Consider the following 25,384-nt stretch of genomic DNA (forward strand, 5'->3'; position numbering starts at 1 on the left):
GGCCTGGACATGTGATGACTTGAGCAGGGGAACCTTCCGTGCAATGCATGCATGATTTGAAACCATGACGGCATAGTGTTCTACCGACAGTGACCTTTGAAACTGTGGTCCCAGCTCTCTTCATGTCATTGACCAGCTCCTCCCTTGTAGTTCTGGGCTGATTCCTCACCTTTCCTATCATCAGTAATACCCCACGAGGTAAGATCTTGCATGGAGCCCCAGTCTGAGGGAGACTGACAGTCGTCTTTAGCCTCTTCCATTTTCCAACAGTTGATCTATTTTCACCAAGCTGCTTGGCAATTGCCCTGTAGCCCTTTCCAGCCGTGTGGAGGTCCACAATTTTGTCTCTGGTGTCTGTTGACAGCTCTTTGGTCTTGCCCATGGTAGTAGTTGGCGTCTGACTGACTGTGGGGTGGAAAGGGGTCTTTAAAGAGCTCAGACAGGTGCTACTAAGTTAGATTAATGAGTGGCGTAGAGGTGGACTTTTTAAAAGGCACAGTAACAGGTCTTTGGGAGCCAGAATTCTTGCTGTTTCTCAGGTGCTCAAATACTTATGTTCAGCAGTGCAAGACAAAAAAAATCTTTAAAAATCATACAATGTGATTTTCTGAATTTTTTTAAAAATTCTGTCTCTCAGAGTGGGAATGCACCTACAATGTGAATTTCAGACCCCTCCATGATTTCTAAGTGGGAGAACTTGCAAAATCGCAGGGTGTTCAAATACTTCCGTTCCTCACTGTATGAAACTGGCTGACCTGTTACTTGTACATTTGGCAGCTGAAGACATCTGTGTTTGTCCCATATTCATATATGCCTGCATTGCTGAGAAAAATGATGTTTTAATATATGCAAATGAGCCTCTAGGAGCAACAGGGGCGTTTTCATTACACCTAGAGGCTCTTCTCTCTCTGCAACTGCCGCACCCGCTCCACTTTGATTGACAGGGCCAGGTAGTGTAAACGTCATCATGTCTGGCCCTGTCAATCAAAGTACAGAGGGCACGGAAGGTCCAGAGAGAGCAAAGCCTCTATTTCTAACACCCACCAATTGTAAACACCGGGTCATGGAAAATTAATAATAGAGTAGAGAGAGCCTTCACTATACAAAAATTGATACCAAAACAATAGAACTAAACCTCCATCTCATGGTAAGAAAAATCTTTATTGAATAAATATTATCACAAATATTGACACATATAAAAACAGCAGTAGACAGGCATATTTCAGTAAGGAAAAAATCCGAAGGGGACTGGGGGATCAACACACATGGGCATACAAAAGTTTCGTGGAACGCCACATAAAGGCCAAAAAAGACAAGGAACCCTGGACAAAAATCCAATAGGAGCATATGTAGGCAATGTGGAATTCAAGAAACTAAGAAAAATACCCAACGCCGTTTCGCCAGCAACCTGGCTTCTTCCGGGGATAAGAAACTAATGAAAACTCCACCTTCTTATATATTTTCTTATATATCGCTCTCACAGGTGTAAGTTAATGAAATCATCCTCGTTTGGTGTGTGATGGAACTTGACTCACCAATGAGGGCTCACATCGTGGGTCAGGTGGTAAGGAGGAAGTCAATAGGGGTCATTGGAGTTCAGCATGCAGTCGTCATGACGCATAGGTCACGTGATACACACGTGACCGCTACGTCCGCACATCGTCACGTCGGCCACGCCCATCAGCGTTCGGATAATACATGCTGATAGGCCGCTCGGATATCACATTTAAATAGCTGACAGCAGCAATAATAGTCATCGTAATAGAGATCCAAATCAAAGTCCCTTAAGAGGGGGGGGGGGCAATCACCAAGAGTGTAGTATGGTATTATACACAATTATCCCTAAATACAAGAAAAGAACGGGGAAAGGAGGAAAGAGAAGGGGGGGGGGGGGTAGGACACATGATTCATGACGTGCTAAACCCTTAAGTCACATGATCGGAACATATACAAGACCTCCCCCATATATCGAGCAGCATAATAATACAGGATTACATAGATTAAATCAAAGGGACAGTATTTCTACTCCTAGAGGCTCATTTACATATAACACATCATTTTTCTCAGCGATGCGGGCATATATGAACATGGGACCAACACAGATGCCTCCAACTGCACATCTAACAGGTCAGCCAGTTTCATAGGTACAAGTCTGCAGACAGATGCCCTTTAAATAGTTGTGGACAACCCCTATTCATATGCCATATTAGGGAAACTGCTGAAAACTTGCTGTAAAGAGTTACTCTGACTCCAGTAGACTCAACAAATCCATGTAATACATGCTTTTAAGAATAATTTAATTTTCTTATTTTATCACAAGTTCCCAATTCTATTCATGATATGAGAAAGTAATAAATGAAGACCTAACAATAGTAATTTCAGTTATGATAAAGTATAAAGTATATTTCTTTATTCATGTGTAGTTCTGATTGGCCTTGCTAATTACTCCATTTTTTTCTCAATTAATATTCCTCCAGAATCGACCAAAACTGCTTAAATTTTGGCCTTTACGTTCCAGATGACACATCCACACTTAAGAGAATTGATAATGAGCATCACTTTGCTCATTAAAGATATTATTCCCACTTGTTTCTTGACCTCAGCATTGCATGCGACACAGATGGCAATTTGATTTTATGTGGACATCTGTGGTCTTCCTATAACCTCAGTTACGGGTCAAGCTCCCATAATTGGCAGTGCCTGGTCCTCAAAGAAGACATTCTTTCAAGCTATATATTTTTTGATGCTGTCAGGATCTATCCGAACAGTCTAATTTGCCCTGTATTTCATAGATTACATGGAATCTTCATTATCATCTTTGCTGAGGAGATCTGAACAGATGTCTCATGCTTCTACTGCTGCAATCGTTTCTGTTAGAAATCACATATTAGTGAGTTCAAAGTGCAAGAATAAACAGACTTAAAGGAAATGTGTCATCATTAAATGAACTATCGTTTAAATCACATTTGGTGTTAAATATTTTGTTTTTAGATTTTTGTGGTTTTTTTTTTCATTTGCAATGTCACTATATCTAAATATTTAAAAACCATGTATATATTCCTGCAATTTTAACACTGACCACTAGGTCTAATAATAGATCATGATTTACTCTTGTGTACAGGTAACTGTTCAGTAGCCATTATCATTATCCCCACAGACAGAATTAGAATGACAAGGAACACCTCTATATAGATAACACAGGATCCATTCACAGTAGGTGATGTCACAGCTTATCAGCTGCCTCCTGACCTCTCCATAGGTCACAGAGCATGCCTAAAAAACTCTCCTACATTGTGTCTATGGCCATATTTTAGGCCTAGTGGCCAGTGCGAAAACTGCAGGACTTTTTTTTTTTTTTTTTTTTTTAATATAGTTAGTGACCTAGAAAATAAAATAAAAAAATCATCATAAATTCTCATAAATTTAGTGTTTAGCATAAAAACGTTATTTAAACAATAGGTCATTTTCTGATAACAGCTCTTCACCCTTCAATCAGTACAGCTGTTTGTGGGGTTAGTTATACAAACGTATTGATTCATTTCTTATCTACTGGCTGCCATCATTAAAATATAAAATAAAATAAAGTATTTTCTGCACATAAAATCCTAGGTTTAATACATTCACTTGTTTTACTACCTGACGTATAACTCCATTGTCTGGGCAGATCATTCATGATTGGACAGAGTGCTCATGAAGCTGCTTTTCGGGCACACAGTCACCTTTTTCCCCTTTGTCTATGTTCAGGACACAGAAGAAAGAGGAGGTGGAAGGCAAACAGCCCATCATTTCACCTTCCTGTAACAAACAACAAAGGTCCGGGGAAGTAACTAACACTTTTACTGCACTTCAGCACTTGAGATGCAAGAATTAACCCCTCTAGTTATCTATACCACAGGGAGGCTGACATTAACCTTTTCACTTCCTTAGGACACAAGAAACTATGGCATTCAAGGGTCTGAATAGGATTACAAAAACATGGCTGCAGCACCGCACTTGTCCATGAGCTGCGTGTGGTTCCTGCATACTCTTACACGTAAAATGGAGCTTCGACCTCCATAAAAAAAATATTAAGAAGTTAATAAGAACAGATGTTTGGATAAAAAGTTGATTCACTTTAAGGCTCCCTCAGCTGACAGGAAACAGAAGATATTTATCTAGATATCTGGTAGAGCAGATACCTGTCTTCTGGAAAACATTTGCGTTGTTCCTTGTTAAGAAAATTAGGCCTTTGGTGCAATGGAGGCATCAACATTGCTCATGCTGCACACAAGCTCTGCTCATTTCGGTGGCCAGCCCCTCCGTTGCTGCTTTGCTACTTCCTCCATCTGTCATTCAAAGCAGCAAGGGAGGGACTGGCCACAGAAAGGAGAGGAGCTTGGGCACAACAAGGGCAATGGTGATGCCGTCATTGGACCAAAGGCCTAATTTGCATATTAAGAAAAAGTATCATAACTCAGGAACCAAGTCTAAGATCAACAAAAGTAAAAAAAGGGTTTTAATCAGGTGAACAAGAGCTTTGTGTCTATGCAAACAGTTTGATAAGGAGGTCAATTAATTGTAGTTAGTTAAGTAGTTAATTGTCTCCAGTTTCATGTTACAGACTTGTCCTTTTTTAGGCACCTGCATACCCATTTTGTTAAAGGGTGTAGATGCAGAGTACAGATGTGGAACCCAAAACTTTATCTGTGGGTTGCCTTGCTTGTGTATTATCAGCCTGTTTAATTGACCCAATCATTTTCACTACAACCAATATCTATAGTTGTAAGATGAACACTTTAGGCCCCGATTTATCAAGGCTGGCGTGTGCTACGCTGGACTTCATACGGCCTGCACTGCCAGAGGAGACTTGGAATTTATGACAAGGTACAGCACTCATCATAAATGACCTGCCTCCTCCGGCTCTCCACAACGCCCTCACTCTGCCACACACCCAGACTTGACGATGGCAGCGTAAAATGAAGATTTTGACTAGAAAAGTCACAAATCCAGTGGATTTGTGAATTCTGTACGACAAGAAAAGGTGTAAGGGGAATGATACATTTCCCCCTTAGAATGCTGCTCTTGTAATCATAAATTGTCTTTTCAAACTGGTCAAATTAAAATCCACTGTAGAAATCCCATTTTTTTTTATACCAGACTGATTTCCCACCTATGGCCATATATTACACACAGTGAATTCAATGGGTTGTCCCATAATTAACTATGACATTTCTCTGCTAGATTACACAAATAATTTTTCAATTGGAATCACTTTCCATTGGAAAAATGTTCCCGAGTCTAGATACTGCTGGTACAGACTTGGTATGGTGCCGAGGCAAGGCCCACAGGGGAACAGGTGAATCCCCCAGTGGGCCCCTGAGCAAGGTGGGCCTCTAGTCCCCCACCTCCTGCACAAGTGGCACATGGTACAGTAGACTGACATTTAAATAGGCTGGCTGTACAGTACATTTCCTATGTCCATATAAAAAACTGGATAGTGTGGGGAGGTAGCATGTAGCTTAACAGTGGGCCCCAGAGTGAATTTTACTGGTGGACCCTAGGCATCCCAATCCGACACTGATGGTGCCCCTTGGTGTTATTTTATTTCTTCTCAAAACAGCCACTTAATGGGTCCATACTGGTGAGCCAAAGTCACTTCTATTGTACTGACTGTTATTGGATGGCATGTACACTACAAAAATACACGACTCTGCCCATGTACAAGAGGATCCAGGTGGCCTATTTTAGCATGTGTAAGCAGAGGTACTGGACACATTAAGGGGGATTTATTAAGACAGGCATTTTCTATGTTGGTCTCTATTTATGATGATTGATTAGGAGCGTCCCCTGGTAGTCTGTGCGTCAGAAGGAAATTTATATACATTTCTGTTTTCATTTGTGCCAGACAGTTATATAGTACTGGAGGAACTACAGGGGTCATTATTAGAGGAAGTCCAGGCGGCATGCTGAAGGTAGGGTGGCTTGGTGTTGTGGCCCACATCTCGCCTCCTAAACCCCCTGGTCCATATGCATATTAGAGACAATTGGAAGAGGAGATGGCCACCACAGAGGGACAGCTTCTGGGGAGGTATTTTGTAATGCACTGTGGTATTTGGTTCAATGGTATGGTATTCTGCACTGTGGTATTACTGACCCTGCCAACTTGTATTGGCCCCATCTACTTGTGTTAGCTCACTTTCTGTCAAGTTCCCAATTGGCCCCTGGCTACTTTGTCGCAAGTACTGTTTAAAATGTCGCAAACACACAGTTTGCAACTTTTTTAAGCCAGAAAACTGGTGCAGGGAGATAATAAATCTCCCCCATTGTATGGCTGTTCTCAGAGGGAATCAAATGAGCAGCAAGGAGCAACATAACAAGTATGCAAGGATGAGTTCACACAGAGACCTAAAATCTGCACAGAAAATGCATTAATATCAACTAGAAAACTGTGTGGCAGTTTACAAGGCATGTTTTTGTTTGAGTTTTTAAAACCTGCGGCGATGACAAAAAACAAGTGACGTCATCAAACACTGCGCAGAAGTTTGAAGCGGACTCCACATCGGATTTGCCAAGTGCACAAAAAACTCGGTATGAACTTACCCTAAGGCCTCACGCGCACGACCGTATGCATTTTGCAGTCCGCAAAAAAATACAGATGACGTCCCTGTGCATTCCGTATTTTGCGGAACGGAACAGCTAGCCCCTAATAGAACAGTCCTATCCTTGTCCGTAATGCGGACAATAATAGGACATGCTCTATTTTTTTGTGGAACGGAAATACGGACATATGGAAACGGAATGCATACGGAGTAACTTCCGTTTTTTATTAAAATAAATGGTTCCGTATACGGTCCGCAAAAAAACCCCGGAATCGACACGGAAAAAAATTCCATTTGTGTGCATGAGGCCTAACAGAAACATTTATTTTTAATTAGTCCAATGGAACAATTGTCATGTTAAGGGTGATATTAAATCGTGGGACGTTCAAATAAAGGAGTATATACTACTATACCTGGCAATGACGGCCTTCCTTGTAGAGAAGCATCATTTTTAGGGAGATCTTTTGAGGTGAAGGGTGATTGTCTAAATTTATCTTCTGAAAAAAATGGGCTAAAAGTAGAGAACATAATTAGTGCATAAACAACTTAAGCTGTCTATACAGCATTTCTGGAGTTGTGCAAATGTTGATAATTGTATTGCTGTATTTGAATCCTGAAAATTACTAAAAGAACGGTATACTTAATTTTCCCTTAAATGTGTATCATAGTGTGCCGCTCCAGGAAATAGTATCCTGCGGGGCAGTCTGTGTATAACAACAAATATGTAGTAACCAGAAATAAAAGGGAACAGAAAGCGTGAACAATGTAAAAGTTGGAAAGACACACAAGTAGCAAGTGAGGGCTGATTATTCATTTTTGACCACAGGGGTCCTTTAATCACAACTTGGATACAGCTGAATTATACATATAAAGGGTATGTCACTATGTGACTGAAATGCTGCGGATTTGCTGTGGACAAGTAGTACCCAGCAAAGAGAAATTTTAGCAATTCTTATACACATGCCATAGAAAAAAATCTGTAGCAGAAATGGTACTTCGACCTGTGTAGATTTTAAGGGTACATCCAAAATGGAACACCAAACACCGCAGCATGCAATTCTGCTTTATTTTGAGTACAAATGCTGCAGATTTCTATTGCAGAAAATCTGCAGCATTTAGTCACGTGTGGACTTACCCAAAAGGGGCACTAAGTTATTCAGTATCATACATGTGTCCTACTGCATGGATGATGCTTGCAGGACTTCGGTTGGTTGCACGTCTGCACAACCCTTTAAGGCTACACGCACATGACTGTAGTTTTGTGGATCGCATGTGGACCCATTAATTTCTATGGGTTTACAAAAAATCTGGACAGCACATGGATGTCTTCCGTGTGCTATCCGCATCCGGGTGGCCATTCCGAAAAGATATAGAACATGCCCTATTCTAGTCCATTTTGCAGACAAGAATAGCCAGTTCTAGTAGAAAAATGTGGCATGCGGTATCTTTATTTTGCCGACACCGAAAAATGGATACATCTCATACGTGTAGCCTAAAAGTGTGACTTGATATGACTATTCTGTAAAGCACTGTCTGTGATATTTAGTACTTTAATTATGTTGGTAGATACAAGATATTTTATGTAGAAATAAAAGGATTACCTGCTTGTTCTAATAATATTTGACTTGTTATGATTGCTTTCTTTGCTGACTTTCTCTGTAAAATGAAACACAGAGGGTTAAAAGTTTTAGGGCTAATTCTGAGGCTTTAATCCCATACAGATTAGACTAATGTGGCTTGAACCCCCTTATATAGCACCAACATCCCTGTACATAGACCTATATAGAAAATGTTTTCTCTTAACATCTCCAAGTATTTGCTATTATTTTTCTCTTCTACTTGTTGTGTTGCACGCTCAAGCAAGTACCTATTGTTTGTGTTCATGGTTATGTCACCATTGAAGAATTTGTACTGATGTTCTGATCTATCGGCCTATCCATCTCCTTCTTTCAGTCTCTCATTCTATCAGTCTATCTATTGATCTATCAGCAGTAAGGGGTTGTATCACTTCAGCAAAAGGCATTTATTATGTAGAGAAAGTTAATACAAGGCACTTACTAATGTATTGAGATTGTCCATATTGTCTCCTTTGCTGGCTGGATTCATTTTCCCATCACATTATACATTGCTCGTTTCCAGAGGTTATGACCACCTTGCAATCTCCAGCGGTGGCCATGCTTGCACACTATAGGTAAAGGGGCCAACCTCTCTGGTGGCCAGAACTGTAGGAGAATGCATAGGCACACATGCACAGCAGCTCCCGTCCTGGCCAACTTGTACCTGCGCTGCGCTGGATATGAGCAGTGCATAATGTGATGGAAAAATGAATCCAGACAGAAAAGGAGGCAATATGGAAAATCACAATACATTAGTAAGTGGCTTGTTTTAACTTTCTCTACATGATAAATGCCATTTGCTGAAGTGAGACAACCCCTTTAACATTCACTGTCAGTAAGGCAACGGTTTAGACAATCGTACAAGATAATACCATGCACCAAGGAGGTATATTCTGATTTGCCACACCGCCAAATGTAATTAGAATCTTTATATCTGGATTTCTTGAGCTTGACATTAAAAATGCTGCTATAAATCTCGTATAATACCTGACAATTTGAAGAGAAGTTCTGAAGCCATCTTCACAGAAATGTCTTGGCTGAACAGGTTCCCCTCGGGAATAACTCTGCACTCTGGCATCTTTTGCAAGTGCTCGTTTTTTTCTTGCCTTAATAAAGTGCTGTAACCAATGTTTTGTCTGGGGGAGACGGAAGAGTCAGGGATGTCAACCTCCATGGGTTCTTCTTTAATCTTCACAGTCTGCGCATCCTTACAACTTTCAGCTACACAGGGATACAGAAAGAAATTCAATTACAAGCCGTACCATTGTGGAAAACAAAAACCTGAATCAGGTCTGATTTCAGCGGCTATATAGTATAAAAGACTCAATAAAGGCAGCTGAAGGATTATTGCTTACAATAAAGTTGGAAAAGTGAGATTAGGCAACTTAACCAGATAAACACAATTGGAATATCCTCTATTAGTGAAAATGATTTTTTAAAGTAAATTGTTACCTTTACATAGTTATATCTTTCACAGACTTTAGTCCTTTCTCTTGCTTAGTTTAACACACGTAACAATGATAAGTACAATTCCAAAAAGTGCAGAATACCAACAACTTCATTAGCAGAGTAATGTGCTTACTGCATAATTTATTACAAAAAGCCCCAGGCACTAAGGAAGACAATTTGCTGCAGACAAGATTTTTCTATTTCTATTTTTGGGAGTTTTCTTTTCTTCACAGCACACATTATTAGTGGTTACATAAATTGAACAGACAAAAGTCATACCTACTGAGAGAATTGATAAGTATACCTACATCCTAGATAAACAACATGTAACAGGCTTCACTGGGAAACAATGGATAAACCACAAAACACATCAGGTAACGGATTCGGAGTCAAATGGTTTGAAACCCCCATGTTTGAACCAAAAGCTCCAGTTCTGGTAGATTCATGCCATCCTTGTATTACTATAAATTACCAGAAATGATCATTTCCTTTTTGTCTACATAATCTGTAATAATGTCATAAACAGTGACGATGCAAAGAGATTTGTTAAGATTTATTTATACTTTTCCGGCAAGATGTTCCGGCGGGGGAACAGCCTGCTGGATCCGTGCTACCGCAAGTCCACAGTGCTGGCGGAAGTCCACTCCGGCCCCATTCACTATAATGGGGGCGGGCTGGAGGTCTGGCCGCAACACGGCAAACAAGCCGAGAGGCGGCCGGACAAAAACCGCAGCGTGCTGTAATTTTACTCCGGCCGCCTCTCAACATGTTTGCCGTGCTGCGGCCGGACCTCCGCCCCTATTAAAGTAAATGGGGCCAGAGCAGACTTCCGCCAGCACGGTGGACTTGCGGTAGCACGGATCCGGCAGGCTGTTCCCCTCGCCGGAACAGGCTTCCTCTTTCGTCAGTTGCAAAGGAAATAACCTGAAAGCTGACCGCTTTTGCATTTAAAGGAGTTGCCCAGCTTTTAGGCATTTAATAGATAGCGATTGGACTGTTGTAAGTTCAAATCCCCTGGTGGGACTGAAAAAGGAAAAAAAAAATGAAAAAAAGTTAGTTTTTTCAATAAAGACAAAATAGACAATTTTAGTAAAAAAAAATGCTCTCTCCCTCATATCTAGAAAGTTACCATTGTGTAAAATATAAAATAATATGCACTACAAATAACTGGTATCCATTACAATCTGATTTATAAAATGATCATGTGACTTATCTTGCATAATGAACGCTGTAAAAAAAAGATGGTATTAAGTGATTAAAAAGTCAAATGTTCCCAAAAATAGTACCACAGAATACTAATGCTATTTAAGCAAAAAAATAAGCCAACACAACTGCCTCGATGGAAAAATATAAAAGTATATAAAAATTTTTTTATATAAAAAAAAAAAATCACATCAACAGGTAGAATAAAGTTATTACAAATGAACTTCATAAAAAAATAATAATAATAACACTGACAAAATTGCTATTATTTGGCTGCCTAAAAATGGAATAAAAAGTGATCAAAAATTTTCCCCACTCACGCCAGGTCTATAAAAGTGGGCATGGTGTGGGCAGAGAAGGGGACAGGTGTAGAAAATTGTCTAAATGTAAGCCAGTAAGGAAGCTGGCTTACATTTAGACTGGCGCTGGAAGTTATGTAGAGACCAGCGCCTTTTCATAATGTTTGCGGATCCACCGCCAGATATAGGGATTATTAAGACCAGCGTCCTAGATGACTTAATAAATGACCCCCATAGTGTTATTCCTCATGTATACAAAAAATGGTTACCCGAATGTGTAAGGCACGCTACAATAACGTTAAATGGGCAAATGTAGAAATTACATTATTATTATTGTGCCTAATAAGTCACTGCCTAAATGTAAATAATGAAAACTAATGTGTACCAGTGTGGTAATCATAGATTCACATAGGGTACAGCAGCAGAACAGTTTGTGTTGCTGTATGTCGTTAATACAAAAAAATATCATCACAACAATCTTAAAAGCTATGTACACCTTTGGGGCTTTTTTTTTATGATTGCATTTTACTCATTTTAAGCTAAAATAAATAAATCTTTTTTTCAATTGGTCTTTAAAAAAAAAAAAAAAAATATATATATATATATATAAAAAAAGAAAAACAATGGCGGCACCGGAGGAACAACACAGAAAGGGTGCTAAGTCCAGGGATGTAGCAGCTTACCCCGTAAATAGTAGATGAAAAACGGACAGCACTCCAGGTAAAAGTAGATGGTGTTTATTCACCCATGTGGATGGCAACGTTTCAGCTCATACAAGAGACTTTGTCAAGCCTGACAAAGGCTCTTGTATGAGCTGAAACGTTGCCATCCACATGGGTGAATAAACACCATCTACTTTTACCTGGAGTGCTGTCCGTTTTTCATCTACTATATATATATATATATATATTTATATATATATATATATATATATATATATATATATATATATATATATATATATATTGAGCCATTCTGTCACAAAGGATTAACTGTTTTTCTAGCTGTGTGAATCCTACTTTCACTTTTTGCTGGTCATCGAATAACCCTCATCTCTAAATTTCTAAGAGGTCGTAAACACTTATTTAAGCCACATTATTATCAGTAAAATAAGGATTGAGCTTGCAATGAGTGTTTATAATGTCAGAGAGCATAGCTCCCTGACTGATGGAAATGAGAGGAAATTGAGATTCTGCTAATAGAGCATCTCGGCTATGTACAGAGAAAAGGACTCCATATTTTTAATAAAGACAAATTTAAAAAAATGATTGAAATAATAAAAAAATTGCCCCCAAAAGGTGTGCATTTAAGAGTTATACAGCCATGGGTATTTAGGAAATATACCTGGATCCACAAACCTCATTAACAACTGCAATGGTGTTTAAAAAAAAAAAAACACCTCCTAAAATTGAGCTTAGCATCTAATAATCAGTATAGGTGTGCTGCCCCTGCAGTTGCTCAACAACTTGTGATTGATAATGAATAACAATTCACTCTTAGAGGCCAAAAGGTACAAAGTATCAGAGCATCTGGTTGGAATTCAGCACCATAAATGTGTTAATCTTGGTAATCTATACCTTCCCACTGATAGGGCCTGCTAACTTACTTTAGCAGCCTTCCCCCCCCCCCCCAATAGGGATAAGACATACAGAACACTACTATCAGCACTGATTGGGGGGTATCAGATGGTGTGGAGACATGCTGTACTTATTAGGACAGGGATGCCCAACCTGCGGCCCTGTAGCTGTTGAAATCTACAACTCCCAGTATGCCTGGATAGCCTACAGCAATTAGGGAATGCTGGGAGTTGTCGTTCTGCAACATCTGGGGGGCCCCAAGATCAGGAGATTTAAGCCATCCTCTATGTAATACTACTGTACATTTCCCTTGCAGCAGATGTGGTTCCATACATTGCAGGGTACCCGTTTATGATGCTTCAGGCCAGGTGCAGAATTTGTGAAACTTTGTGGTAGTGCACATAATAAGATTGCATAATTGAAAAAACTGATTTTACAGTGGATTTCACACAACAGAGTATGAGACACCTACAAATCCTTTTTTCCTAATCCAGAGCATCTATGATGCTATAACTGTATTTCCATTTGGAACAAACATGCACTTTGTTTATATCAGAAGTCTCCATCCGGAGGTGCTATAACGCGCTATTCTTAATAGAATTTATAGCGAGTGATTTGCTGTTTTAACCTAGCAACGTGTAATTTAAGCATTCTTCATAACATGTTTTCTTCTTGTCACCTCCTATTCACTGGTGTAATCGGTATAGGTAAAATGTGTTCATCTCTTTATAAATATGGATAAACATTAATTTTCTGAAGACAGCATTCAAATAACACTGTACTTCGCTAGTCACTAATTAAATATAACGTAAGCCACAAAGCAAATACTGTACCTCTCATCTCAAAAATAAAAAAGCTTCTGATAACAAAAGAGCCACAGCATGCGGGTTCGCTCTCCTCATAACCGCCAAACGCTGTAATTTTCTTTTCTTGTTACAAGTGACAGTGTAATCAGTACTTTGCAAAAGACAACATAAGATAAGATAAGATGCCTTTATTGTCACTGTACAATACAATGTAATACAATGTACAATACAATGAAATGTTGTTTGGAGCAATCCTAGATGCCATGGACAGAGGAACAAGAACTGACATCTTAGGGTACTTTCACACTTGCGGCAGGACGGATCCGACAGGCTGTTCACCCCGTCCTTCTGCTATTTCGCTGTGCCATCGCTCCGTCCCCATTAACTATAATGGGGACGGGGGCGGAGCTCCGGCGCAGCACGGCGGTGGACGGCGAGAGCCGCCGGACTAAAAAGTCGGACATGCAGGACTTTTAGTCCGGGCGGCCTTTCGCTGTGCACCGCCGCGCTGCGCCGGAGCTCCGCCCCGTCCCTATTATAGTCAATGGGGACGGAGCGGCGGTCCGGCGACACGGCGAAATAGCGGCAGGACGGATCCGACATGGTGAACAGCCTGTCGGATCCGTCCTGCCGCAAGTGTGAAAGTAGCCTAAACTAAAGCATTACACTACAAAAAAAAACAAAAAACATTGCACTAGAAAGCATTACTATTCACAGTTCACAGCATATATATATATATAGCAAGAGCAAAGTAGGAAGTGCTTATGAGTATATATACCCACTGATCAGACACCACTGCAGACAAGAGATCATCATGGGTTCATGAATGCAGCAGTCACTTTCAGTCTGTGGTAGTTTCTATCCTAGGAAGGGGCAATAATCTCCTAGTATTTAGGAGACTGATTGTTTTGGGGTAAAAGCTGTTCTTCAGCCTAGTGGTGCGGGCATGTAGGGCTCTAAGACGCCTACCAGAGGGTAGGGGAATGAAAAGGCTGTGGCCGGGGTGAGTTGGATCCCCGCAGATAATCTTTGCCCTGTTGCTGCAGCGAGCAGTGAAGATGTCCTCCAGTGATGGTAACTGAGTACCAGTGATTCTGCCAGCCATTCTGATGATGCGCTTGAGGGTCTTCTTGTCCTCAGAAGAGCAGCCGGAGTACCACACTGTAATGCAGTATGTGATAACAGATTCTATGGTGCCCCTGTAGAAATTGACTAGCAGCTGTTTTGGGAGTTGTGCTTTCTTCAGACTCCTCAGAAAATAAAGCCTCTGAAGGCCTTTTTTGGTAATTTCTGTTGAGTTTTTTTTATCCATGACAGGTCCTGACTAATATGAACTCCCAAGAATCTGAAACTTTGAACTATCTCCACGTTTCCACCATTAATGCTAATGGGATGGTGTCCATTTCGTTTCTTCTTCCTAAAATCCAGAATTAGCTCCTTTGTTTTCTTGGTATTGAGTATGAGGTTGTTGTTCTTACTCCATCTCTCTAGGTTCTCAACCTCTTTCCTATAGGCTGTTTCATCATTGTTGGAGATCGTGTCATCTGCAAATTTTATAATGGTATTGGTATTGTGAATAGGTTTACAGTCATTTGTGAAGAGGGAGTAAAGGAGAGGGCTCAACACACAGCCTTGCGGTACCCCAGTGTTTAGTGTTAAGGATGAAGAGAAGTGCTTACGATTTGTGGTCTTTTTGTAAGAAAATCCTGTATAACAATAAATGATACTGTGCAACAAAGGCTTGCATCTGAACAAACACACAGACACATACACTCCTGTGGTGACCCTTTAACAGGGAGAAAGTGACCTACATTTCCCATGATGCCAAAGAATAGGAGGAATATGCTAAAAGGGTAAGGCCTCTTTCACACGAGCGTGACGGATTAAGTCCTGATGCGTTCAGTGAAACTCGCACCATTTTGCAAGCAAGTTCAGTCAGTTTTGTCTGCGTTTAGTTTTTTTCCACGCGGGTGCAATGCGTTTTGAAGCGTTTTTCACGCGTGTGATAAAAAACGGAAGGTTTACAAAAAACATCTCTTAGCAACCATCAGTGAAAAATGCATTGCATCCGCACTTTCTTTCGGATGCAATGCGTTTTTCACTGAAGCTCCATTCACTTCTATAGGGCCAAGGCTGCGTGAAAAAACGCAAAATATAGAACAGAACTGAATGCAGAACTGATGCGTGAAAAAAAACGCTCATGTACACAGACCCATTGAAATGAATGGGTGAGGATTCAGTGCGGGTGCAATGCGTGACGTGAACGTGGAAAAGTCGCTCGTGTGAAAGGGGCCTAAGGGTGCAGAGATGTGTGGCAGGTGCCATACGGTCGTCCAATGGTTGTAGACAAGGCAGTGTTCGGCGCTGCGCCTGAAAGGCTATGCTGTAGGGAAAGGGTGGCGGGGTTATTGGCCTCTCATGATGTACCTGGGGGCAGGGCAATGGCGCTGCTGAGGGCATAGTGTATGAGCAGAGGAGAGATGTGCTTGGGCTCTGTAGGGGGGGCAGCCGGGCAGCCTGGGCACCTTTGAATGAAAATAACACCCCTCTGGGCACCTTAATGCATCATTAGCATATGAATAAAAGTGGATTTTATGAAGATATAATACCAGCTCCAAAGAAAAAGAAAAACCTATGGAAAGAAGGTGTAAAGTACTATAAAGGACATCATTTTGGTTCAATATCGATTCTCTAGGTGACAGATTCCCTTTAAGCTTTGTAGGTTTATAACACTTTGTATATGTCAGCCTGGCTGTTGTTAAATACACATGTAAAGGGATGGTGAGGCACCTTTAAATATTACTGCCACTGTTTTGTTAAATGAATGTGCACCACTTGTGCCCCCCTTCTCTTACATACACTCTGTGCCCCCCTTCTCTTACATACACTCTGTGTCCACCTTCTCTTACATACACTCTGTGTCCACCTTCTCTTTTGCACACTGTCTCTGTGTCCTCTCATGCCTCTCTTCTCCTATACACACTGTCTCTATGTCCTCTGGTGTCTCTCTTCTCTTATACACACTGTCTCTACGTCCTCTCATGTCTCTCTTCTCTTATGCACACTGTCTCTACGTCCTCTCATGTCTCTCTTCTCTTATGCACACTGTCTCTATGTCCTCTCGTGTCTCTCTTCTCTTATACACACTGTCTCTACGTCCTCTCATGTCTCTCTTCTCTTATGCACACTGTCTCTATGTCCTCTCGTGTCTCTCTTCTCTTATGCACACTGTCTCTACGTCCTCTCGTGTCTCTCTTCTCCTATACACACTGTCTCTACGTCCTCTGGTGCCTCTCTTCTCTTATACACACTGTCTCTACGTCCTCTCATGTCTCTCTTCTCCTATACACACTGTCTCTATGTCCTCTGGTGCCTCTCTTCTCTTATACACACTGTCTCTACGTCCTCTAGTGTCTCTCTTCTCTTATACACACTGTCTCTAAGTCCTCTCATGTCTCTCTTCTCCTATACACACTGTCTCTATGTCCTCTCGTGTCTCTCTTCTCTTATGCACACTGTCACTACGTCCTCTCGTGTCTCTCTTCTCCTATACACACTGTCTCTATGTCCTCTGGTGCCTCTCTTCTCTTATACACACTGTCTCTACGTCCTCTCGTGTCTCTCTTCTCTTATACACACTGTCTCTATGTCCTCTGGTGCCTCTCTTCTCTTATACACACTGTCTCTACGTCCTCTCGTGTCTCTCTTCTCTTATACACACTGTCTCTACGTCCTCTGGTGTCTCTCTTCTCTTATACACACTGTCTCTATGTCCTCTCGTGTCTCTCTTCTCTTATACACACTGTCTCTACGTCCTCTCATGTCTCTCTTCTCTTATGCACACTGTCTCTATGTCCTCTCGTGTCTCTCTTCTCTTATACACACTGTCTCTAAGTCCTCTCATGTCTCTCTTCTCCTATACACACTGTCTCTACGTCCTCTAGTGTCTCTCTTCTCTTATACACACTGTCTCTAAGTCCTCTCATGTCTCTCTTCTCCTATACACACTGTCTCTACGTCCTCTCGTGTCTCTCTTCTCTTATGCACACTGTCTCTATGTCCTCTCGTGTCTCTCTTCTCTTATACACACTGTCTCTACGTCCTCTAGTGTCTCTCTTCTCTTATACACACTGTCTCTAAGTCCTCTCATGTCTCTCTTCTCCTATACACACTGTCTCTACGTCCTCTAGTGTCTCTCTTCTCTTATACACACTGTCTCCAAGTCCTCTCATGTCTCTCTTCTCCTATACACACTGTCTCTACGTCCTCTCGTGTCTCTCTTCTCTTATGCACACTGTCTCTATGTCCTCTCTTGTCTCTCTTCTCTTATGCACACTGTCTCTATGTCCTCTGGTGCCTCTCTTCTCTTATGCACACTGTCTCTACGTCCTCTCGTGTCTCTCTTCTCCTATACACACTGTCTCTATGTCCTCTGGTGCCTCTCTTCTCTTATGCACACTGTCTCTACGTCCTCTCGTGTCTCTCTTCTCTTATACACACTGTCTCTACGTCCTCTCATGTCTCTCTTCTCCTATACACACTATCTCTATGTCCTCTGGTGCCTCTCTTCTCTTATACACACTGTCTCTACGTCTTCTCATGTCTCTCTTCTCCTATACACACTGTCTCTATGTCCTCTTGTGGCCGCCTTCTCTTATACACACTGTCTCTATGTTGTCTTGTGTCTCTCTTCTCTTATGCACACTCTCCCTATGTCCTATGGTGCCTCTCTTCTCTTATGAACACTGTCTCTTTGTCCTCCGATGTCTCTCTTCTCTTATGCACACTGTCTCTATGTCCTCTCGTGGCCCCCTTCTCTTATGTACACTGTCTCTGCGTCTTCTCATGTCCCCCTTATCTTATCTACACTGTCTTTGTTTCCCCCCTTCCCTTATGTATGCTGTCTCTGTCCTCTTGTGCCCCCCTTCTTTTATGTATGCTGCCTATGTGTCCTCTCGTGTTCTCCTTTTCTCATGTACACTGTCCCTGTGTATCTGTTTGTCCCCATTAGGTGCTGTACTCACTGGTGGTAGAGAAGCACAGTACAACCTAACTTGGCTGATGACTGCTGTGTTAAATCCTGCTGACTACTCCTCCCCAATAAGGGAAGCAAGCGAATCAGGAGAGAATAGGCAATCACCACTGGAATAATACACTATGGTGAGAAGAAACAGCTGGGTGTATGGTAAAATCAGCAGCTGGAGATTAGAAGTACCTAGCTAAGAAGAAAAGACCAATGACTGAGTGCAGGAAAAGCCTGACAAGGTAATAAAACACCCGCAGTACACTGCTTCTACAGTAAGGTTGATACAAGAATACAGAAATTGCCACAGTTCTGCTGTTTATAGCTAGTTCTAGCTTTGGATAAATTGTTTTGCAGGAATCATACAGGGACTGAATGTGAGAAGAAATCCAGCGGCTCATTACTTCTTCAGTAAAGTGGAGATTAACTCTCTTCTGTTGTTTAGAAAAACATCTAACTCTGGATAAACTGTTCTGCCGATAATAATACTGACAGTGACTTGATAGTTCCTAATACCAATAGAAAGAGGCTTCATTAAACATGGCCATATTCCAATGGAGACTCCAGAACCCTTTGGAATAACCTGGACTTCTGAATTAATTACAACTAAAATGTCATCTGATTCTTATCAATGTCACAACTATAGACGAACACAATCTAACAAGACACAAATAGTTTTCTGTTGCTGCAGAAAAGATTTTCTCAAGGTTGAGGAGGAATTCTAGAGCATTCCTCCCTGCCAATGTGTTTCAGTTCATCAATATTTCTAGGGTGACTTGCATGCACAGTGCTCTTCAGTTCATGTCACAGTATTTCAATAGGGTTCAGGGCTGTGACCTAGCCATTCCAAAAAAACAATAATTTTTTTTTCATCAGCCATTCTTTAGTTGATTGACTTATGTGCTCTATGTCATTGTCTTGTTGCATCACTCCACATCTCTTCAGCCTGAAGTCATGGACTGCTGCCCTTACGTTCTCTTGTAAAATGGTTCGATACACCTTAGAATTTATTGTTCACTCAAAAATTGCAACTTGCTCATATCCTGAGGCAGCAAAGCAATCCGAAAGGTTTTTGTTTTGGTGTGCACTTCTTATTAGCCTCCAAAAGTAGTGTTACTGAAGGACACAGCTGCAAGACCACATGGGTGTTGCACAATGCTCCTGGGAAAATATTCTATGCACAGGTGTGAGAGGAGTAGTCACTGCACAAAACGAACTTGCTACGTTTGGAGAAGAAAAAAAAGCACACTGCCCACCAACACCTAAACCTTATCCCAACTGTGAGGTTATGTTCACATGGCTAAGGACAGGTTCACGAGGCAATGCAGCAGCACTCTGCAAATCAGACAAAGTACAACAATGCTTACAAAAATTACAGAGTGGATCCAACATGCATGTGGGTCCAACACTCCCTGAATTTTATGGCGGTCATTATGGCGCATAACAGGTAGTATTTAGTGTTAGGACCCGTCTAACAGAGATCACCTTGACGTTCGGCAGACGGGCTTAGATGGTTTTGTACAAAATGCATTGTCCAAGCATCTCGCTTTTATAAATAAGCGTAGTATTAGCACCATAATTTTTGTAAGCATTGTTGTACTTTTGTCTGATTTGCAGAGTGCTGCTGCATTGTCTCTTTTTTTCCCTCTAGTTCTTTGCCATGGCAGCGTGCACCTGCGCACTGGGAGGTGCTGACTAACCCCCTTTTTTTGCATAAGGACAGGTTCACATCACCTACTTGTCATTTGTTTAACGTACATATAAAATGTATACATTAACGGACAGATGCCATATCCGTCATCATAAAGATCCATTGTAAAAAAAAGTTATCCGTTAATGTATACTATTTTTTTTACAATGGAACTATACGGTAATGGATGCCAGTGCCACAGTATGGCATTTATCTGAAGCATCCGTTAATGTAAAAGTTTTTTGTGTACATAATACGTATGACAAAAACGTGATGTAAACCCACCCTAAAATACACCAGATTCAAAACAGTGGCAGATCAGTAGGCTGATCTGCTTCTGGGAGCATTTTCTTGGTGGCGGAAAACTGTAAAAAAAAAAAAAAAAATACACTATTTTAGCCTTCCCCCACTGACTTCAATGGTAAATGCTGCTAAAGTATGCTTCAAAAAAGTAACACACCACTTCTGAGACAGACTGGAAATCAGTGGAGTAAAAAACTTCACCATATGCACATGGTGGCGTTTTCCCCATTGAAATAAATCGGAAGCCGTTGGCATTTTGATTGCAGATTAAAGGGTTTCTGTCATGGGAAAAATCGTTATGTAGCTGACTGACATTAGCGATGTGCTAATGTCAGCAGTACATAACTGTATGACTTATATCCCCCTGCCTGCTGCCGTTCTCTTAAAAAACAAACTTTTATAATATGCTAATGAAGCCTCAAGGTGCTATGAGGGCGTTGCTGCAGCACCTACAGGCTTAGTCTACTTGCCTTTTGGCACGCCCACGTCCACGCTGTCCTGTTTAGTATTCGGCGCAGGCACAGTGAGTGAAGGACACTCGCGCAGGCGCGGGATTATGAGGACGATGCGGAGAAGAAGGACGTGAATCAAGTGGACGTGGGCGTGCCAAAAGGCGAGTAGACCGAGCCTCTGGGTGCTGCAGCAATGCCCTCATAGCACCTAGAGGCTTCATTAACATATTCAACTACATAACGATTTTTCCCATGACAGAAGCCCTTTAAGCATGGAATAGGACAGTTTTCCACTATGGCATCCACAGTGGATTTTAGCCATGTAAACATACCCTGAAGCATGGTGGAGGGAGAATACATATTTGGGGCTGCAAAGTACACAAGTAAACCAACTAAAGAACAGTTTAAATGATGATTTGTGGTTTGTGTTGAGGAATCCTGGTTGAAATCCTATCCATGACCTGAAGAGCTCTGTGCTTAGAAGGTATCACAGACATACTGATAAACTGAAGTACATTCACAGTGAGGAATGGTTAAAAATTCCTCCCTAACATTATTTAGATGTTATTTGCAACTACAGAAAACATTTGGTGTAAGGGAAGGCTACTATAGGGGATCCTTTTTGTCTCTCAATAAAAACAAAGCAAAACACGAATAGTACAACAGTTTTGTGTTACATAGTGACTTACATAAAATCTGCATTAGATAACAATCAGGCTATATTTTATTGGTGAGCAATGCAGAAACCTAAGACTGTGTTCACATCACATTTTTGTCCCACGTTTAACATATATGATGGGAAAAAATGGTTGCAAGAGCACAGTAAACTATGCTTTAACATCCCACAGAAAATGTATACGTTAAACAGATACTTTTTTTATATTTACGATGTTACTCTATGGTGACAGTCGCCACTCCATCCATGTGTATAACTAAAATGGGTTATCCCTTAATTAATACTGATGACCTATCCCCAAGACACAACATCCTGCTGTCACTACTGCTGGCAGTGTGAAACAGGCCTAATTCCAAAGGCTTCACTGACATTTTCTTGCAACTCAAATAGTAAAGTACAAAGGATCCTTTTACAAAGGCAGATTAATTGCCCGTAACGAGCTCCAATTGACAATACAGCAAGAAGATCGATGCTCGTTTACTCAGTTTTGGTACAATGATTGTTCGATGTTTTGAAAATATGATCCTTTATATGATCCATATAGTTACACTATGAAGGACAGGGAGATGCCTGTTACACCAATTACATTTGTCACATAAATTACAGAAGAAATCTAGGTAGAGTAGAGTAGATTACAGTTTCTTGTACATGGACCTTCCCAGATGCACTAAAACTGTAAATTAGTGCTAATCTTTTAAAGGGGTTGTCCACCTTTTGGTGGCCTTTCAACCAGACCCCTCATGTCACCAGACCTTCAGAGGGAAGCAAACTTACCAATGGCTCCTTCAGTCCCTATATGCCACCATCCCCTGGTCCCCATCACTGGAAGATTACCAGCAGGGACCAGAGCACGGCAATGGCGGCAGACCAAAGGAGCCGGAACCCAGCGATAGGGAGAAGGTAAGTATGTTTCCCTTTGAAAGTCCAGCAACATAAATGAGGTTCTGGCCAAAAGGCCCCCCGAAGGTGACAACGCCTTTAATAAATTTGGTGCATCTGACTCGAAATGACTTTGTACTAGGATAAGTGTAACAAACGCTGGTCTTAATAAAAATTCCCCCAGTTTGCTCTAGGTCTTCCATGGTAGGAAACATGTACAGGCAGAGAGTGATTTGGGCCCTTGGGAAATAAAGATCATAGCCCTGTAGTAACCCCCAGGTAGAAGCTCAAGAGACACAGGGAGAACATGCAAGCGAACTCCAAGTAGATGTTGCCCTTTGTTAGATTTGAACCCAAGACACCAACTTCATTATTTATTTTGGTCATAATACACTTGAGGCAAGTTAAAGAAAAACTGTCACTAGTGTGTTTCATGATTATACCATTGGCATGATGCTATAGTGCTTGTGAATAATGTTATAATTATGTCCCTGTTTAAATTGTTACTTTTACCACACGGGAGAAAAAGAAATTCTAAGAAGAAAAAAAAGATGTCCCACTCACCAACATCCATCTGGGTGGTGGCAGAATGATGACTAGCCACAGTGTCCTAGTTATTAGCATGTCTAATCTGCCTTGATCAACATCCTGCTCATGTCTCAGTCTACCATTTGTAACACTGGTTATGTAAAGAATGAGAAGATTCACAGCTCAGCGAAGCAAAAGGGTACTTTTACGGTGAGAAATTCAGTATCTTATTTGTCTATGTTAACGTCAGCTGAAGGTTTAGAAACATACTTTTAATCATGTGGTGAAGAACACAGTTAGGCTGAAGCAAACCACCAACTGCATAGACCTTCATTCCACACTATTGCAGAGTGATTCATTATTTAATAGGACCTGTCAGCAATCCTGACATGGTCGACTTTTTTTGCAGGACACAATAGCATAGTCTGCCTCACTACAGTGTCTTGCAAAAAGAAAGAAAAACATTAACACAGAAGGAAAGCAGGTGAAAAAGAGTAGAGTCCAAAGCTTAATCTTTTGGATAGGATAGGTAGAAGAGTAGTTCACCCAAAAACAAATTACATACAAGGGGGTATATCTGTAAAAACAGAACAAACATCACCCACCGTTTCAAAGACCAATCAGTCCAGTGCCGCGACTCCTGTACCTTCTGGACTGGAAGTGATGACTCTCTATTCCCATTCAAGAGACTGCTGCATCCAATCAATGGCATCAGCAGTCACATACCTGCTACTTTTACACTTCATTGCCTCAGCAATGTGCACAAGTGGTCAGGTAACCATGAGTAGGACATCCAAGTTTTAAAACTTACGGTACTTGAACTTCAAAACAATATCAGGTACTCAAGACTGACCCAAAATATCCCAAAAAGTACTACAGTATCCAACTGTTGTGCCTTAGGTGGAGATCTAATTGGTCAACAAATGGAATCAGTATACTTTAAAACCAATGATTTCCAAATGATGCATTTCTATACAAAGTAAAAAATCTGATCACGTAAAAAATAATAATAATACATCTACAGTAAATCAGAAACAGTAGCTTTTGGGAAGAGCCACTTGGTACAATCCTATTTAACCACTTGAGGTTTCCAGATGCAGTAGACTGTTATCACTGGTGCTCATATAATTCTGAATAATGTAAGAGATCATTTTAAAGCAACAATGACAAAACAGTAAATATATATAAATGCTGGCACAAAGGAATCTACAGTCATGATTTGAAGCTGCTCTGCTAGTGATATCATATTAGTCTTTTATTTAAAAAAATAAAATAAAATGTTTACCCGAGGTACATCGACACATTGATATTCTAGTCTGGTTTGTGTCTATTTAATTTTTACATCTTGACATACAAAAATGACACACTATCTGTCCAACAACTGCCTGTCAGTAGGTGCCATGCTTGCTGAGCTGTATGATTCTTGCACCAGCCTGACCCCGGTGATGTAATAGTAGCCTTGAACATAACAATCAGCAGTGAAGTCAGATGGACAAACCAAATGAAAATTAATTCCTCTACTAGAAAACAGGCCCTCTCCAAATAAGCTTAAAATCAACATACAAACTGTTAAATTCAGTAGGTTACTAGTATTGCACAAAGCAAAAATAACATGAAATTGTTATCTAGTATAACACTTTAGTACTTGAATACCCAGCAAGGCTAGAACTGGTACTGATGCACTGGTATTTCTAGCAATACACTGAAACCAATAATATGTGCGAGTTGGCGCCTCTTATTAGTGGTTAGAGAATACAATTAGGAGTTAGCAGTCATGGATTAGGGCTAAAAGTTAATATGGAATATTTATATGCACACATACAAAAACACGTATACCAGTCGGACATAGCATTAAAGAGGACCTGTTACCACAAAGTGCAGTACAATCTGCAGGCGGCATGTTATAGAGCAGGAGGCGCTGAGAAGATTCAGAAAATTATTCAGTAAAACTTGTGATTTATACATTATGAGTGATTGACAGCTATCTCTGTATACTTATCCCCTTCCTGATCAGTGCCATAGATGTACAAGTCTTTAATCCCTTCCAGCATTATCACATACATGTACGTGAGCGAATGCGGCTCCTTGCCGTATCCTCATGTGCATGTACGTGATGGGATCGGGCAGGTGCAAAAGCTGCACCCGCCCGACCCGCAGCACGGGCCCGCCTGTTACTGATAGCCGGGCCCCTGCTGCATCCGCCGGCATCGGTGTGTGCGGTGATGCCGGTGGATTAACCCTTTCACGTGCGGCAGTCACGTGCTGGGTATACAGAGGGAGGGGGCTACCTCTGACTCCATCGCCC

At 41.1% G+C, this 25,384-nt stretch overlaps 2 protein-coding genes across 3 annotated transcripts in view; one reads left to right on the forward strand and one right to left on the reverse strand.

Annotated features, from left to right (window-relative positions):
* LOC120990016 overlaps positions 1 to 2,843 on the forward strand; it is a 134,408-nt gene extending 131,565 nt beyond the window's left edge. The window contains exon 7 of the mRNA XM_040418519.1: positions 2,478 to 2,843. Coding sequence (XP_040274453.1) covers positions 2,478 to 2,497 — 20 coding nt within the window. The 3' untranslated portion in view covers positions 2,498 to 2,843. The remainder of the gene's footprint in view (positions 1 to 2,477) is intronic.
* Positions 1 to 25,384, reverse strand: part of ZNF827 (zinc finger protein 827) — a 273,636-nt gene that overhangs the window by 62,392 nt on the left and 185,860 nt on the right. For both annotated transcript variants that reach the window (XM_040418517.1, XM_040418516.1), the window contains 3 exons: positions 9,182 to 9,415; positions 8,180 to 8,234; positions 6,992 to 7,089 (listed from right to left, as the gene is read on the reverse strand). In XM_040418517.1, the coding sequence (XP_040274451.1) occupies positions 6,992 to 7,089; positions 8,180 to 8,234; positions 9,182 to 9,415 (387 nt within the window). The remainder of the gene's footprint in view (positions 1 to 6,991; positions 7,090 to 8,179; positions 8,235 to 9,181; positions 9,416 to 25,384) is intronic.

Source organism: Bufo bufo, chromosome 2 (genome assembly GCF_905171765.1).
Source record: "Bufo bufo chromosome 2, aBufBuf1.1, whole genome shotgun sequence".
Classification (NCBI taxonomy): domain Eukaryota; kingdom Metazoa; phylum Chordata; class Amphibia; order Anura; family Bufonidae; genus Bufo; species Bufo bufo.